The sequence below is a fragment of the Syngnathus acus genome, chromosome 10, assembly GCF_901709675.1.
Source record: "Syngnathus acus chromosome 10, fSynAcu1.2, whole genome shotgun sequence".
Taxonomy (NCBI): Eukaryota; Metazoa; Chordata; class Actinopteri; order Syngnathiformes; family Syngnathidae; genus Syngnathus; species Syngnathus acus.
In genome coordinates, this window is record NC_051095.1 from 459,509 (window position 1) to 476,730 (window position 17,222).

Below are 17,222 nucleotides of genomic sequence, written 5' to 3' on the forward strand. Positions count from 1 at the left end.
GAAAATCTTTTAGGATCTGCTTTGCCGTCGCTCTGCACTGCCAAACGTTACCTGGAGCAGTCGTGTCCGCCCCACCCTGGACTGCAGTGGCACCGATTGGGCCTGATGCATCTGCCTCCGTTCAGACAAGGCGACAAACACGCGGCTGCCAACGCACATCCAAGAAATGAGAAGCCGCGGGCGATGCTCGCTCGCTCGCTCGCTGGCTCACTCACCGCTGTGGCAGCGGGTGCCCGTCCACCCGGCGGGACACTCGCACTGGTAGGGAGCCACGCAGCGCCCTCCGTTCAAGCACGGCAGGATGCAGATGGCTGCTCAAAGAGGGACAAAGATGTGACCAGCTTCTTGTTTGACTACATTCCAGAGAAGCCGTGCTGAACAAATCAACATTTCCCCCTCCAGATTGCAAAACGTTCACAAACTCGCTAAGTCAGTACGTCCCGTTGCGACAAGAATGCAAAGTTGCACGGCACGCTGAGATGAACAAGCGGCCGCACCCACACGTGCCCCTTCCTTCACCTCGGAAAGGAAAATCACAACATGTCGAAACCGCTGGCGGGCGGGCAACTCGGTGTCGTGCGGGGCCGGGGTCTCATGTGGAATGTGTGAGAAATGGGCCTTGTCGGGAAAGAATCAGCTACTCACGCTCCTCGCAGAGTCGGCCCATCCATCCTTCCGGGCAGGCGCAGGTGTTGGGCCTTTGACACACGCCTCCATTCTGGCAGGGCAGCCAACACACAGCTGACACACATTTCATACAGGTGAGAATGCGTGCAGGAGCGCAACTCATTTTCATACTAGCTGCCACAAAACGTGTTGAAATTGTTGTTTGGGACTAGTCCGGGAAGGAAAGGAATGCAATTGTCAGGCTGACTTGCAGAATGACTGCCACTCCCACAACACAGCAGAGCACAGCAGAGCACAGTGAACCCTCGCCAGATTGCAACACTGCTCATTTATGGGAGTCGCTCAATAATGTTGCTTTTATCGACTTGGACTTTTATCGGATGATTTTATTGTGATTGCAATTGCATCAGAATATCGAGATGGAGGGCGGGGTGGGGGGTTCAGGAACAGTTTTGACGATATTTTATAATGACCGTAACCTGCCTGCGAGGTTTCACTTAATATGTTAGCGTGAAGCTAACAGACTTTAGACAAAATGACATGATTTGTTTGAACATCTTGGTGCTTAGCAACGTTTGTTGGATGTGTTTGGTAAAACCAAAAATAGATTCAAAAAAACAACTTCATCTGGTGCCAAATGATCAAGTTGAAGCAAGCGCTCTTTGCAGAGTGACACATTTTGAAAGTTTCGAGGAGTATCCATACACACACACAAACCTAGCCCCCCCTACCTCTGCAGGTGGGAGGCGGCGTCCAGCTGCCATTCTCCAGACAGCGGCTCCTTCCGACGCCCTCCATGGCGTAGCCGCCAAAACACGAGTACGCGGCCACGTCCCCGAACTGGAAGACCGCTCCCCGAACCAGCCCGTGGGCCACGTGGAGGGGGGGGCCACAGGAGACCCCTGTACAACAGCCCAGCGGTTACTCGCTACAGCAGAGACGCGCTTTGGCACTTGAGCTCCACCAAAGGAGAATGAACGTGACAATGGTTGCTATGGAAGCGGCTCATTGGACTCAGTGTCAGCCTTTGGTGCAGACTCAATTGGTTGGCATCAAAGCGTAGGCACAGTGAGGACATGAAAACAAGAGGAGGGCTTGAAGCCCTTTTTGTATTTTCTTTGGCCAGCAATATTTCTCAAAAGATGAGCCTGGATCAAATGTTTGACGCCTCTCAGCTTTGGGCCTTCACGACTTGAAACCAAAGCCAAACCTACTTTTGCGCCAGGAAGCGGGGGTTCACTGTATTTGCTACGCTAGTCAGCTTTCCTGACATATTCAGATGATTCATTTCTGATTGGTCGAGCTGGTGACATATTCAGTCCAAATATGAACTTATTCATAGCGCAACAATTTGGGACAAAGATGGAACAGCGGCCAAAACGATTCATTTCAGTGCATGTGTGTGCGCCTGTGTGTGTGCTACGTGAGGTAGAAGCGGTGGACGTACTTTCACACACGGAGCTGGGGGTGCTCCAGGTCTGGTCCGGCCTGCACGTGATGGCGCCGCCCCCTCTCGGCTGCTGGCCTTTCGGGCAGTTGACCCGCACCGCCTGACCCACGTAGAACTTGCGGCCCTCGGCGCGGCCGTCCTTCCAGCCGGGAGGCGTCGGGCACGCTTTGGCTGCGGAACAAAGGAGAGCTTCACATTTGCGCTGGCAATCTGTCCGTCGGCTGCCTGCTTTCTCACGCTGGCAAGCGGGGAAGGCCGAGCTCCAGGTGTTGCCCCCCATGCACATGACCAGGGCATCTCCCACCAGGCTGTAGCCTTGGTCACAGGCGAAGGCCAAAGCGCGTCCGGTGATCAGGTTGTGTTCTTGAACTTTGCCGTGAAGCATCCGCTCGGGGCCCTCGCAGCCCCGAGCCGCTGAAATCACACAATCGCATCAGGCTCATCGCCGTTCTCCAACCTCGACAGCGGCGGGACAAAGTCTCCGGGCCAGACCGAGTCCACCGGACTCTATTTTCACATCCGTGCCTCGAGTCAATTTGGCAGCGCGGGAAAGAAAGGAGCCGCTTGTGAAATGCGCTGCGACCGCGCCCACAGCGGCGCAGCCCTCCCGCAGCCTCTGCGCTGATACGAATGGATCAAAACCACTCAAGAGCTACTCGTGGAAAAACAGAGCCCTTGGCTTCAACGAGCGAGCTGAGCGCCTCCAGATTCAGCTGGGCACCAGAGAAACGGTGCGCCGATGTCGCCTTCGGGTGCTCACCTTCGCAGGAAGGCACGGGCAGGCTCCAGGTGCCGTTGGCCAGACAGACAAGCGTGGCGGGGCCGAGCAGCCGCAGGCCGGCGTGGCACGCGAAGCTGGCGTTGTGCAGGTACGTTTCTCCCGTGGCTCGCACCGTCGCGTTCTTGACGGTCGGGGGAGGCCCGCAGGACCGCGCTGGGGGGAGACCACGCAGGGCCGAATCAACAAACAGCGGGCCACGACGACGCTCGTCTCTACCGACTTACCGAGGCAGGCCGGTCGAGTACCGCTCCACGTTTTGTCCGCCTGGCAGGTCTGGACAGAGTCCCCCTGTGGAAGACATAATTGAAGTTCAGCGCAGGCAGCGCGTTTCCTCCCCCACCCAGGTGCTCCTGGTACCAATGTCACAAAGAGGGGGATTTGGTTTCTTTCTTCAACAGTGACGTCCTGAGACTCGCTTGAAACGTCAAGGTCGGGACTCGGGACTCATATTATCGGTTTATACCAGGGGTGTCAAACTGGTTTTTGTCGCAGGCCGCATTGTTGTCCTGGGAGGGCCATTATGACATATGTCAACGCCATATATGATATATGTACACAACAAACTGACCAATAACAAGTGTTTGAAATCAGAGACGAGTAAAAACGGCTGAAATATCTTTCAAAAGATGCATAGTAATGAAAACTTTTTGACAATTTGAGTATTGACACATGAAGTCGATGCACAATTTGTCTTGGCGGGCCACATCAAATGACACCCACGGTTTACGCAGTTCATGTTGCAATAAGATCAATACGGCGCGAGAGGGAAGGAAGTCTCTTATCAAATGGCTCTGCGTGCTCAGCATAACGGTGAGAGCTGCGGGGAAATCACGTGACTTGCCGCAATTGGATGACGTCATGCAGGGGGCCAAAAGTGAAAGTGCATTACAGTGGAAGAAGAAGCCTGGCCAAATATTCACTTCAAAAGGTCAAATGGATATTCAGGGAAGAAAGTGAGCCCCAAAATCCATCAGGTGAGCTGCAGCGGATAAAATCAATTGTGTTCTGCCGCTCGGTCTGAGCAACCGAGCAGGAAAACGCCGACGCTCGTCCACAAACCTGGATCTCAAAGCCGGGCAGGCACGAGTACGTGACAACATCTCCGTAGTTGTAGCTGTCCCCCTCGCGGACACCGTCGGCCAGAGGAGGCGGCGCGGCGCACGCCGTCGGCTCGCACCGAGCCGAGGCGATGCTCGGGGACCAGCTTCCGCCCATCTTTGTGCAAAAGAGAAGATCACGAGCCGTCCGGTCCGGCCCGGCGCGGGACTTGCACGTTTGCTACCTGACATTGGGCGAGCGCCGAGCCTCGCAGGGAGAAGCCGGCCCGGCAGGAGAGGGCGAGCGTGCCCCCGACGGGAGTGAGCTCCTGTCCGGCGATGGCCAGGTGGGGGACGGAGTGATTGGCGGGGAGGCGGCAGGGGACGGGGCGGCAACGGACGCTGCCTTTGGACCAAGTGCCGTCGCTGAGGCAGGAGAGAGTCGCTGCGGCTGTGGCCAGCTCGTAGCCATCCTCACACCTGTGAAAAGGTTCAGCCAAAGACGATTGATTGATTTTTGATCATCCCAACCTGTACCCTGCTCTTCATGCATCTTTGGTGCCACCTTTGGTGCCACCCTCGCGAGCATCTGGTCTGGTGTTTTGCCGCCATCTGGTGGAAACCTTTTTGCCATCGCATCAAATTTTCCCAATTGGCTAGGCTCATCCAAAGAAGAAATACCGTATTGTCCAAACTGGATGCTGTTGGCCGTGTGTGTGTGTGTGTGTGAAGATGGAACATAAAGTTTTGCTTGGCGGCAGCTTACCTGTAGGTGACGCGGTTGGGGAAGGTAAAGGCCCCTCCTTCCACTTGAGAATGAGCAACGGCGGGAGGTTCTCCGCAGCCCACGGGCTCGCAGCGGATCCTGGGCTCGGCCCATTTGCCGTCTCTGCCGCACGAGAGGTGCGGCAAACCCCTGGGCCGGTAGCCGGGCCTGCACCTGTACACCACGGTGTCCGGGAAGGCGGCGCTGGCGCCCAGCAGAACGCCGTTGGGAACGGTGGGCGGGGTGAGGGCGCACCTGCCGCGGCCGCACACGGGGACGCCGGGGCTCCACACACCTCCCTCCTCGCACACGGCGTGAGCCGGACCCAACAGCGAGTAGCCCTCGTCGCAGCGGAAGTCCACCCGGTCGCCGCAGGCGCGCCGGCGGCCCAGAACCGCCCCGAATTTTAAGAGCGGGAGGGCGCAGACGCAGGGCTGACACCGGGGCACGCCGCCGATCCAGACGCCTTCGGCCGAGCAGCGCAGGACGGGGTCCCCGACCGCCACGTAGCCTTCAAAGCAGACGTACTCCACCACGTCGCCGCGGTTGAAGGTGGAGCCGTTCAGGAAGCCGTGGCTGATGTCCTCGGGCGGATCGCAGCCGACGGGGTCGCAGCGCGGCGCCGGTTCGTCCCACAGGCCGTCGGACCCACAGCGGCGCGTCGGCTCGCCGACCGCGGCGTACCCCGGTTCGCATTCGTACTTGACCTCGCCGTCCGGGGCAAAGTCGGAGCCCACGACTCGGCCGTGGGCTATCGGGGGGGGCTTCTGGCAGCGGACGGGGAGGCAGCTGAGGGAGCGGTGGCTCCAGCTGCCGTCAGCTTGACAAACACTGAGCGACTCGCCTCGAAGGAGGAAACCGGGCTTACAGCCCAGTCGGATGGCGGCGCCGTACGTAAAGTCGTCGCCTTTGAAGGTGATATCGGCGGCGAGGTCGGGAGGGCCGCAAGACACCGACCGGCACTCCGGTTTGCGTCCGTTCCATTTCCCGTCAGCCTGACAAGCGACGCTATCGTGGCCCTGGAGGAGGAAGCCGGGATCGCACGTATAGCGCAGGACCGCGGGGTAGACGAAGGCGCCTACTCGAGCGGCGCCTCCTCGAGCGGCGCCGTTGGCGACGGGCCCCGGGTCTCCGCAAGACACGGGGCGACAGAGCGGGGCGTCGTCGGTCCACAGTTGCCCCGACAAGCAGCGCCTGACCGCCGCTCCCTCCAGCCGATAGCCTTCCTCGCAGGCGTACGTGACCGTACTGCCTCGGGACGAGTCCGTCACGTTGACGCGGCCGTGCTCGGGGCTCGGGGGCGTCACGCACTCGGCCGGGACGCAGGAGGGCGCCGTCCCGTTCCAGCTCCCGTCTTCCTGGCACGCCAGCCTGGTGGCGCTGGTGAGGTCGTAGCCTTTGTGACATCGATAGTCGACGGTGGCCCCGTGGAGGAAGCTCAGGTCTTCCGGGGAGCCCCCCCCCGCCTCGGCGGCCCTGACGTAGTCCCCAAAGTCGATGTGAGGGGGCAGGCCGCAGTCGGAGGGCACGCAGACGGGGGCGGCGCTGGACCAGCCAAACTCCTCGCACGTCAGGTGGTCCTGCCCCATCAGCCGGAAGCCGGGGAAGCAGCTGTAGAAGATGGTGACACCGAAACCGTGATCCTGGCCTTCCACGAAGCCGTTTTGGACGGGCTGGGGAGGGGCGCAGGATATCTGCACGCACACGGACGGCTCGCCGCTCCACTCCCCGCTGGCGAGGCACTCCAGAGTCTCCGGGCCTTGGAGGCGGTAACCGCGGCGGCAGGAGTAGGCCACGCTGTGGCCAAACTGCAGTTTGGTGAACGTGACTTTGCCGTTGGCCATCTGTTTGGGAGGCGAGCATTCCACGGGGCGGCAGGAAGGCACCCCTCCCACCCAAAGTCCCTTCTCCCCGCACAGGAGCGTCGCGTTGCCCGCTAACCGGTATCCGCTCTTGCAGCCGTAGAGCGCCTTGCTGAGGTACATCAGGCCCTGAACGTCCACCGTGCCGTCGGAAATGTCCACGGGCTGGGGGCACTCGACGGGAACGCACTCCGGGTACGGGCGACTCCACTCGCCGCTGGACAGACAGGACACGGAGTCCTCTTTGCGAAAGGTGAAGCCGTCCACGCATTCGTAGCTCACCGCCGAGGCGAACGGAAAAGGCGGCGGTGGCGGCGAGGAAGGAGCCCCGAAGGCCACGTCAGGAGGAGGGCCGCAGAGCACCCGCTCGCACAGCGGGAAGGTGCCGTTCCACTCGCGGGAGGGCGAGCAGCGGAGGACCCGCGGCCCCCGCAGCACGTAGCCGTCCTCGCAGGATAACTCCACGGTTCCCGTTTCCGAGTCCAGGCTCTTCACCAGCAGGTGGTTCTCCTCCAGCTGCGGCTCCGGACAGCGCACGGGGGAGCAGCGCGGACGCCTCGACTTGTCCCACCGCCCGTACTTGAGACAGGTCCAGACGGCGTCGCCCGCCAGCTCGTAGCCCTCGTCGCACGAGTACTCCACTTTGCGACCCACCTGGAAGTCCGTGCCCGCGTAGCGCCCGCGCGCAATTTGGGGAGGGGGGTCGCAGGTCAAGAGGACGCAGGTGGGCGGGTCCTTGTCGGACCACTGGCGGTTGGCCTGGCAAACTCGCTCCGGACGACCCAGCAGTTTGTAGCCGGCGTTGCAGGCGTAGATCACCTTGCTGTTGAAGGTGAACCGACCGCGGACCTTTGGAGGAGAAAGAGGAGCGAGCCGGTGGTTGGTCGGAAGACAACAACAAAATAAAGCAAGATCTGGCGGGTGCGAACCGGCGGTTGGTTTGGGAGCTTAAGATCAGGGGATGCTTTGAGAATAATTGTCCATTTTTGTCTGTGTGAAGCCCGTTGAGACTGCTTGTGATTTAGGGCTATACAAATCAACTTGACTTGGTTGGTTGGTTGGTTGGAAGAAAAAGATCCGGCGGGCGCTCGGCGGGCGCTCGGCGGGCGCTCGGCGGGCGCTCGGCAGGCGCTCGGCGGCGGGCGCTCGGCGGGCGCTCGGCGGCTTACCTGGACGTAGCCGTTTTTGAGCGGCGGAGGCGGCGAGCAGGACACAGGAACGCAGACGGGCAAAGCTCCGGCCCACTCCCCGTCGGCTCTGCAGGTCCGCCTCTTCTCCCCTCGGATCAGGAAGCCCTTATCGCAGCTGTAGGCCACGACGGCCCCGAAAGCGTAGTCGCTTCCGCTGACGTAGCCGCGATCGATGGCGTCGGGCTGGGAGCAGCGCACGGGCACGCAGGCCACTCGCTGCGCCGGCGGCTCCCACTCCCCTCCCGGGAGGCAGCGCAGCGTCGCCGTGCCGTTGTTGAGCACAAAGCCCTCCTCGCACTTGTAGCTGACCTCCGAGTGGCTGGCGTACCTGCTTTTGCCCAGCGAGTCCAAAATGGCGTGAGGGAGCTCCGGCGGGCGCAGGCAGAAGTTGGCCACGCAGCGGGGGGGCTCTTCTCCGTCGGGGGGCGCCCACACGCCCTGAGCGTTACACACCATCTTGGAGTTGTCGCCCACCGCCGCGTAGCCGTCGGTGCAGTAATAATTGGCCGTGTCCCCGAACAGCTGGTGGCTCTCGTAGGGCTCGGCGTGGTCCACGGCCGGCGGGGGCCCGCAGGAGCGAGGCACGCACTGAGCCGAGCTGTCGCTCCAGCCACCGTTTTCCAGACACTCCCTGGTCCCGGAGCCGATCATGGTGTAGCTGTGGAGGAGACGGACGGACGGACAAAAGGGGAGAGGGAGCTATTGTGGAATTGGCCGCGGCCGGCCCGAGGGTAGCACACTGGGCTCGTCCTTACGTGACCGAAAGATTAAAGATTAAGATTAAAGTCCCAATGATCGTCACACACACACCTGGGTGTGGTGAAATTTGTCCTCTGCATTTAACCCATCCCTGTGTGATTTTAATCCATCCCCTGGGGGAGAGGGGAGCAGTGAGCAGCAGCGGTGCCGCGCTCGGGAATCAGTTGGTGATCTAACCCCCCAATTCCAACCCTTAATGCTGAGTGCCAAGCAGGGAGGCAATGGGTCCCATTTTTATAGTCTTTGGTATGACCCGGCCAACCGGGGTTTGAACCCACAACCTTCCAGTCTCAGGGCGGACACTCTACCACTAGGCCACTGAGCTGGCGTGCAAAAACTTTGCTCTGCAAATCAAAAACGACTTTGCTGCTCTGGGTTAGTTGACTGCCAACCGCAGGCTTCCGGAGGCTTAAGCCTCGGGCCGGCCGACAAGACACGTCGATCGAGGCTTTTTGGTCTCATTTACCCTTCCTTGCAGACATAGTGCACCTTATTCCCCAGCTCATAGTTCTCTCCTCGGGTCACGGCGTCTGGCAGGGCCGGGGGGTCGCCGCACAGGACGCTGACGCAGCGGGGGTGGGGCCGACTCCACTCGCCCGTGTCTTGGCAGGTCACTTCCACGGGGCCCTGCGGCCTTTGCGCAAACGCCGCACGCACGTCGATGAAAAAGTCAAATAGGCCTTGACGTGCGTCAATGCCGTTTTGGTAGCTACCTGAAGCCCTCGGCGCAGGCGTACGACACAATCGACTTGTACGTGTTGGCGGTGAGGGTGTAGTAGGCGTTGCCGACGATGGGCGGCGCCCCGCAGGACACGGGATGGCAGACAGGGGGCGTCCCGCTCCACACCAGACTGGAAAGACACTGGACCTCGTAGGGGCTTCGAGGGATGAAACCCGGCATACAGCTGTAAGCAAAGTCGAGACGTGCGCGTCAACAACCGCCTGTCCTGTCGAGGAAAAATACGTTCCGTGCTAGTCGGAACGCACCGTTGCGACTCACGTTGACTTTGTGCAATATTTTGCCACTTGCTGAAAAGGACATTGCGCTTGCCAGGTCGCAACCAATCGCGGCTCACCAGTTTTCTGAAGCTGAGCCGTGATTGGTTGAACGGCTGAGATGGAGAAAAATGACTGGGGACGCATAGGAGGTAGGGATTTTTCTTGACTTCCCCTTTGAGAAGGAGTAACGAGTCACAAAGGGTCCACATGTTTGTGGTGGGGGAAAGAAAAGAAAAAAGACATGGCTGGGGTACCTGAAAGTCGCCTTGCTTCCATAGGTGAAGTTGCTTCCTTTCATGATGGAATTCTCTGGAACAGATGGCGCCGGGCAAGATTGGGCTGTCGTCATGCAAGCACAGAGGAACGCAAAGTCAGATGGGGGGGGGGAAAAAAAAAAAGAAGGAACGAAGCCCGCCTGACTGTCGCATTTGCCCGCCTCTCGGCCGCCGCTAATCACCTCGGCAGTACGGAACGGGGCCGTCCCAGCTTCCCGTCTCCAGGCACCGCAGTTGAGCCGCGCCCATCAATTGGTAGCCGCTCTGGCAGTGGAAAACCACTTGACTGCCCATCAGGAAGTCGTTGCCCTCTCTGTGGCCAAAGTCGGGTTCGCCGGGTTGCTCGCACTTGACGGGCTCTGCCCCGGTGGGAGGGAAAAGAAATCTCTTTTGCTCCCCGACATTATTTGTGAGAATAGTGGACTCCACAAGCAGTTGACCCGTGCACATTTTACAATTGCCTATAGCTGCCACAAGATGGCGCCAAAGCACTGCTCCCCCAACAAATAAATCAGTTCAATTGGGTGGCTGAGGCAGATTTTACCTGTGCAGTTCTTGCCGTCGCCGCTGTACGGGATGATGCAGGTGCACGTGTACGAGCCGTCCGTGTTCCGACAGCTGGCGTGACCGTCGCAGTCGGATCCGAGGGCGCACTCGTCTACGTCTGAAATGCACACAAGGGACGACGTACACATGCTGCGCCTCCGTCCGTGCCGTGCCGTGCCCCGAGGTGAGGTGAGCTACCGAGACACGCCGGGGGATTTCCTCCCCACTTGCCGCTGTTGGAGCAGTGCACGTTGGCGTCCCCCAGCAGGTAAAAGCCCAGCTCGCAGCGGTAGACCACCGAGCCGCCAGCGTGGAAGTCGTCGCCCTGAAACTCGCCGTTCGCCAGGGGGCGAGGGGGCCCGCAGGATACGCCTGTCGGAGAAGGACGGCGGACATGCTAGCGATCGCTCATTCCACAAAATTCCTGGACGGGACGAGGCTTTTGGCATTTCTTTACGTTCGCAGCTGGGAAGAGGGTGGCTCCACTCTCCTTGATTTTGGCACTGGAGAAGCGGCTCCCCCACCAGGTAGAAGCCGGGATCGCACGAGAGCTGAACCTGGGCGCCGGGACTCACCTCCATTGTGGAGGCGTGAAGGTGCGGTGCAGCGTTCTCCAGCTGCGGGCAGTCTGCAGACAGACACCCATTGGGTCCCCCCGAGTGATGGATGGATGGATGGATGGATGGATGGATGGATGGATGGATCCATCCATCCATCCATCCACCCAACACACGTTCGTCCATCCGTCCGTCCATCCGCCCACCCAATTCATCCACCCAATTCATCCACCCAATTCATCCATCCATCCATCCATCCATCCATCCATCGGCCCCACGCGCACTTACCGGCGCAGAAGATGCTGCTGAGGTTCACTTTGACTCGGCCCAGAGCTCCATTGAGAAAGTCCGGCCAGGCCAGAACATTCCCTCGGTGAGTGACGTGGGAGGCGGGGCAGCTGCTGGCCAGGACCTTGATCTTCACAAGAGGTTGGAAATGCAAAGCCTGTCACCATCACGGCCGAGGTGAAAATCCGGTCCGGGTAGCGTACGGACCTGTTGGGGCGTGAGGACGCGATCCCAGATGTTGAGCTGGCTGATGGAGCCGACGAAGGATTCCACCGGGTTGAAGCCTTGGCCTCTCTGGTCTTGGTCCTGACCCAATACCAGCGCCCCTCCACCTACGGACGGGCCCAGGGTTGAGCTTCAGCCGTTAACAAGCGACGCGCTTCGACCGAGCGTGGCGTGTCGGGGCGGAGCTAAGCGTAGCCGTGCGTTCAGAGGATAGCACTACACCTGGGATACTGGCGCCGACCGACAGGCCTTTGCCTCCGTCCGAGGGCTTGCCGTCGATGTAGATCCTCCAGTCGCCGTCCCAGCTCCGCCAGGAGACGCCGATGTGGTACCAGCCGCCCGTGTTCACCGGCGGGCAGTCGGTAATTCGCTCCTTTCCGTTCACGTACAGAACCCACCTGCGAGGTTTTTCGTACGCTAGTTTTATTGGCCGCTCGGTCCTCGCGCGCAATCCGGACTCCCACTCCACTCGACCGACCCGTTGTAGTCTATGAGCAGAAAGGCGTTGTCGCTGCCCTCCACGGCGTAGGAGACGGGCGTGCCGTAATTGGTGGTGTCCGACGACTTCATCCAGAAGGTGCACGTGATCTCGGAGAGCGCCGGCATCACGCCGTCCATCAACACGTAACCGTGGATGCCCGACACCTCAAAGTCCAAGTTGAAAGCCGCCGACATTTCTGGCCGGGAAAGGAAAAAACAAAAGTCGGCAACCTTCCTCTCTGGGACGTTCTCGCGGCGAGCCGCACCGTAGTACCTGTCTCACACCTGGTCCCGTTGAACCCGGGGAGGCAGCGGCAAGCGTAGGAGCCCAGAGCATCCAGGCAGCTGGCCCCATTGGCGCAGGGGTTGGGCTCGCACTCGTCCACGTCCACCTCGCAAAGCCGACCCGTGTAGCCCTCCACGCACTCGCACCTGCCAAGCGGGAACAAGCTACCGTGCGTGACAAAGCCGAGCGGGAAAACTGAAAAAGGACGGAACGCGCATCACCTGAAATCGGCCACGCCGTCCGCGCAGGTGGCGCCGTTAAGACAGGGGGCGGAGCTACACTCGTCCACGTCCACCTCGCAGCGGTCCCCCGAGAAGCCGACGGCGCACCGGCAAGCGTAGCCCCCCGTCAAGTCCTCGCAGGCGCCGTTGTTCTGGCACGGGTCGGACAGACACTCGTTGATTTCCACTTCGCAGCGAGGTCCTGCACGAGCGAGGCCAGATGGCAAAGGCAGAAAAAAACAAAACCAAAAAAAACGGCGCCGTTTGTCGCTTCTCCGAAAAATCCAAGGTACCTGTGAAGCCGGCGGCACAACTGCAGGAGAATCGGTTGACCTCGTCCACACACACGCCTTTGTTCAGGCACGGCGATGAGAGACATTCGTTGGCCTCCGCCTCGCACAAAGAGCCTAGGAAGAAAAAAAAAAGTAGAATCGTTGCTGCGGGACGGACACATTTTCACACCATTTCGACTTCACTGCTAAGAATGACGACTTGGCCAAATGGCTGCGTCCATTTTTTCAATTTTTGAACCGACCTAAAAATCCCGCCTTGCACTGACACTGGAATTCTCCCATGCCGTCCTTACACAGGCCTCCGTTCTGACACGGAGCCGAGTCGCACTCGTCCACGTCTGCCTCGCACTTAGCCCCTGTCGGGGAAGGGAGTCAAAGACGGGACAAAAAAAGCGGAAGGCGCTCCCAGCTTCTCCTTTCTTTACCCGTGAATCCGGGCGTGCACGTGCAGACGTAGCCGGCTCCCACCTCTTCGCACGTTCCCTTGTTCTGACAGGGATTCAGGAAACACTCGTGGAAAACCTGCCGAAACAGTCCAGAATGGAGCGGGCTCCAGGAGGGGCAGGTGGGGGGTTGCGCCACCCACCTGGCTGCCGGCTTGGTAGTCCTCGATGACCTCCGGAGCGGCCGTCGCGCTCTCCTCTTTGGGAAGAAAGCTGGAGCCGAAACCTGAAAAGGAAATAAAACAAAAATCAGACAAGCGGCGAGAAAGGTGCCGAACGGGACCGCTTACTGGAGCAATGCTGGATGGTGGTGGCCCCGGTAACCGTGGTGGTTCCGTAGAAGGGGCACGACAGGCAATACGAGCGTCCGTGATCGGGCTGGTAGTAATCTCTGGGGCAGGCGTAGCAAGGAACCAGGCCCGTTCGAGAGAAATGACCTGCCGAGCACGGAACTGTGGGGGAGAGGCACCAATCAGGAGAAAAGGAATCTGTCCGGCCGTGTCAAGTCAAGCGTGGAGAGTCTCCGTCGCTGTCATTTCAGTCCACCAAAGAGTCAAGGAAGCACTCAAACTAAATTATTTCTTTTTTTTTCAAGGACCGGTCGGTACACGACGTCTACCCCAGCCCCGACCATGAAAAGCGGGCCGTCACCTCCGCACTCCCTCTGGTCCACCGCTCCCCGGGTGACAGTGGAGGTCCGGTCGGGACAGAGCAGACACTCCCTGGCGCCGTAAGCGGGCTGGAAGTGACCCAGCGGGCAGGATTCGCAGATCTCCAAGCCGTTGGCGGAGTGACTGCCGGGTTTGCACTGGCCTGGAAAGAGGTTTTGGCCGGCCGCTTGTAAGCAGAAAGGCGGCGGCGGTGGCGGCGGCAGTGGTGGCGGCGGCAGTGGCGGCGGCACCCACCTTTGCATTCGGCCACGTTGCGCGAGTGCAGGTAGGCCGTGGAAGTGCCCTCGGGGCAAGACTTGCACTCCAGCTGACCCTCTTGGTCCTGGTAGGAACCCAGCCGGCAGCTCTCGCATTCGTGATGCTCCATTGAGAAAAAGGTTCCCACCGGACACTGGACTGCAAAGGACGGGCAATCAGCGGCGATCAGCGGCGGCCGGCCACGACGGCCACGACGGCGACCCACCTACCGCACATCCTTCCTTTGAGCACCGAGCCCGGCCGGCAGAAGAGCGAAGCCTTCCTGCTCTGCAGCGACTGGGTGTCGGCCAGGATCATCTCGGAGGACACGTGGAAGGTGGACAGCGGCTGCCTGGCCAGCGTGCGCTTCAGACGATTGGTCAGCTGCTCCAAGGTTCGCAGGAGCCGCCTCTGATTGGCCACCTCCGCCGAGTCGTTCCTCGACAACGGGAGAGGGACGCTTGCTGGGGGAAAGGCAAAAGCATTTTTGCCCGCCTCATTGTTCCATGTGTGTGTGCGTGTGTTTGTTGTTGTTATTTTAAATCAAACACAAGCCCCAAATAATTTTGTTTATCCAAGCAGTTTTTCTTTTTTTTTTTTTTTTTTTAAATATCTTCATCATAAAAAGTTCATATTGCAGGTATTTTTCACACACACAATGGATGTTCACAATGCTGCCATTTTTCTACGACTGTCATTGTCTTTTTCCAAAAAGTGCATCATCAAATATTTCAAACATGAAACCATTGTCGTGTGGTCCGAGATATAATACCTACGTAATATCGTACCAAAATGACATTCAAACCACATGGATTCTAACATGGGTCATTTCGACCCACTTGGGTGGGCAGTCCGTCATAAGTCATCGGTCATCTTCCTACCGGTGATGTTGAAAAAGATCTGGATCTTCTGGTCCCGGGTGGGGCCCCGGATCTTTCGGTGCCTCTTGCTGCGCCTCCCGGCGGGCCGGCGGATGGCCGTGGCCAAGCCCGACTCCAAGTAGGCGTAGTCTTGAGCTCCCTGAGGACCCCAACCCCCCGCCACTGAGGGAGAGAGAGAGAGAAAGGAAAGGCGCTCGTCGCCAGTCGCAACGCCCGGCCCGGCCCGGCCCGGCCCGCCCGCCCGCTTTTCGCCCAGCGTACCAATGGCGAATCCGTTCTCGTAGTCGTAGTTGTACTCCAGACAGTTGCCTTCTGGGATGACCTCCAGTTTGCACACGACGCCGTCACCGCTGCAGATGTTTGGGAGCTGCGGACCAGAAACACGTCAACGTTGACTTTGTGCGTGCCGTAGGCGCTTCTCACCATGCTTCGCAGTTTGGATTTCAACTCCCCGGCGAACGACTTGACCAAGTCGGCGTCGTCGCAGCGCGAGGCTTTGAACAGCATCTCGAACGGCTTCAGCCCGTTGTTAGCCACCCGGTTAACTGGAAGGAAAAAAAAAGACAAGTTTGAACGGGGAGCCCGACTTCCGTTTCGGCCCGCCGGGCGTCGACGAACCCGAGCAGTCGGGTCTGTCGGGCGAGTAGGGCGGTTCCCACAAGCCGTCGTGGGCACACACGTAGCTGTGCGCCGCCGCGTCCTGAGTCAAACTGTAGCCCGGCTCGCAGCGCAGCGTGCAGTTGACGCCGTTCTCTTCCTCCGAGCAGACGAACTCTCCGTTCATGGGCACGTACGGCCTCTCGCACGTGGTACCTGGACACGCGCAGACGGATTGGCGTCGCCAGCCGGGCCCTGCGCCGGCCGGCCTGCCGGCGACTCGGCGCTTTACCTCGCACGCTGACGGTGAGGTTGCAAGTGCGGCGGTTTTCCGCCGCGTCGCTGGCCGTGTACTGCACCAGCGTCTCGCCCACTGGGAAGAGCGAACCCGGAGAATGGCTCTTGCTTACCCGCAGCCGCCCACCTGTGACAAAACAAAGTTTGGAAGCTGCTGATTCCGGCGCGCTTCTTTTGGAACGCTCAGACTTGGGACGGAGAGCACAAATGGATGGAGCGATGGATGGAGCGATGGATGGATGGATGGATGTAGAGATATCAGCCAGCCAGCCAGCCAGCCCACACAAAGCTATCTCAAGGTATGGGGCGTGCGTGCGCGTCTGGCGAGTGGCGGCTATATTTAGTTCTGGCATTTGGGCGTGGGCCTGCCTGCAAAAACAAAACGCAGACGTCCAGAACCGAGCTGGGCTGACGTTGCACGGCCCTGGCGGGAATTCGCTCAGTGGAGCCTATAATTACGTCTGGGTGGGCGGGGCTCCAGACAGGTGGTGGCCCAGACGTCAAGTGACAATTTTGGGACTGTGGCGCATCAGGTGCAAATATTGACACTTGCGGAAATCGCCTTCGCTGCTGACTTCAGTTTATTTGGTTTTTTGCATTAAGTGACCGACATGCATTTTGACTTCAGCACAAGAGGCATTTTGACGAGAAGAGATTTTTTTCATTTTGCCACACAGGAAGCGAAAAAAATCCAGTAGGTCGTCTTTGGCCGCAACGCACACAAGGCGACTCGACGTGAGTGAGTGAGTGAGTGAGTGAGTGAGTGAGTGAGTGAGTGAGTGAGTGAGTGAGTGAGGAAGAGAGTGAGCGAGAGAGGGAGTGAGTGAGTGAGGAAGAGAGTGAGCGAGAGAGGGAGAGAGCGAAAGAGAGAAAGAGAGAGAGAGAGAGAGACGCTCCAAGGGGAAGGGCAGCTTGTTTGAAGCATGTCGCGAAAAAAGTCCTCGAGCAGCGAAAGCTGCGTTTGAGGGCAGCTTGATTTGTTCAAAGCGGCCATCACTACAAAAGTTCAAATCAATATTTTTAAAATAGGGTTGTTGTTTTTCCACATATTTATGTTTCAACAACATAGAGGCATTTCAAAGAGCAGGGGGGAAAAAAACTTGGCCAATTTTCCTTGATTTTGCTCTCCGTTTCAAACAATCCAAGCGTCAACGTGGTGAGAAAGAGCGTCTCCCTTTTTACCAGTCACTCGATGGAAAAGATCTTGTTTATCCATCGCCAGAGAGGAAAAGAGGAGGAGGGGGGGGGGGGGCGGTCGCCAGACATACCTGAGTTATCGGAAAACTGCGGCTCCTCCCAAACCACCGCCGTCTGGGCGTCGGTGGCCTGGACCGCGGGCGGGGACCGGCACCTGTCAATCACCGGGGGCTCCGTGTCTAGAAAGGGGGGGGGAAAAAAGTGACGGCTGCTGTCAGAGGCTTAACCACAACCTCATGTTTCCCATGAAACACCCC

The 17,222-nt window shown here is 59.2% G+C and overlaps 2 protein-coding genes across 5 annotated transcripts in view; both read right to left on the minus strand.

Annotated features, from left to right (window-relative positions):
* LOC119128357 overlaps positions 1-17,222 on the minus strand; it is a 252,135-nt gene that overhangs the window by 37,816 nt on the left and 197,097 nt on the right. The window lies entirely within an intron of this gene.
* svep1 (sushi, von Willebrand factor type A, EGF and pentraxin domain containing 1) overlaps positions 1-17,222 on the minus strand; it is a 29,464-nt gene that overhangs the window by 475 nt on the left and 11,767 nt on the right. The window contains exons 11-49 of one of the 2 annotated variants that reach the window (XM_037260670.1): positions 17,037-17,144; positions 15,764-15,895; positions 15,493-15,687; positions 15,298-15,419; positions 15,136-15,241; positions 14,875-15,036; positions 14,224-14,457; positions 13,991-14,152; positions 13,737-13,898; positions 13,376-13,537; positions 13,229-13,311; positions 13,068-13,164; positions 12,885-12,998; positions 12,643-12,756; positions 12,350-12,551; positions 12,117-12,274; positions 11,841-12,039; positions 11,585-11,760; positions 11,345-11,469; positions 11,138-11,267; positions 10,750-10,920; positions 10,491-10,664; positions 10,291-10,410; positions 9,929-10,105; positions 9,726-9,810; positions 9,186-9,377; positions 8,939-9,106; positions 7,693-8,371; positions 4,662-7,372; positions 4,141-4,375; positions 3,918-4,073; positions 3,083-3,146; positions 2,838-3,011; positions 2,315-2,491; positions 2,075-2,248; positions 1,359-1,529; positions 646-741; positions 216-311; positions 52-145 (exon numbers count right to left, since the gene is read on the minus strand). In XM_037260670.1, coding sequence (XP_037116565.1) covers positions 52-145; positions 216-311; positions 646-741; positions 1,359-1,529; positions 2,075-2,248; positions 2,315-2,491; positions 2,838-3,011; positions 3,083-3,146; positions 3,918-4,073; positions 4,141-4,375; positions 4,662-7,372; positions 7,693-8,371; positions 8,939-9,106; positions 9,186-9,377; positions 9,726-9,810; positions 9,929-10,105; positions 10,291-10,410; positions 10,491-10,664; positions 10,750-10,920; positions 11,138-11,267; positions 11,345-11,469; positions 11,585-11,760; positions 11,841-12,039; positions 12,117-12,274; positions 12,350-12,551; positions 12,643-12,756; positions 12,885-12,998; positions 13,068-13,164; positions 13,229-13,311; positions 13,376-13,537; positions 13,737-13,898; positions 13,991-14,152; positions 14,224-14,457; positions 14,875-15,036; positions 15,136-15,241; positions 15,298-15,419; positions 15,493-15,687; positions 15,764-15,895; positions 17,037-17,144 — 8,857 coding nt within the window. The remainder of the gene's footprint in view (positions 1-51; positions 146-215; positions 312-645; positions 742-1,358; positions 1,530-2,074; positions 2,249-2,314; positions 2,492-2,837; positions 3,012-3,082; positions 3,147-3,917; positions 4,074-4,140; positions 4,376-4,661; positions 7,373-7,692; positions 8,372-8,938; positions 9,107-9,185; positions 9,378-9,725; positions 9,811-9,928; positions 10,106-10,290; positions 10,411-10,490; positions 10,665-10,749; positions 10,921-11,137; positions 11,268-11,344; positions 11,470-11,584; positions 11,761-11,840; positions 12,040-12,116; positions 12,275-12,349; positions 12,552-12,642; positions 12,757-12,884; positions 12,999-13,067; positions 13,165-13,228; positions 13,312-13,375; positions 13,538-13,736; positions 13,899-13,990; positions 14,153-14,223; positions 14,458-14,874; positions 15,037-15,135; positions 15,242-15,297; positions 15,420-15,492; positions 15,688-15,763; positions 15,896-17,036; positions 17,145-17,222) is intronic. The other variant, XM_037260671.1, reaches the window with a different exon arrangement.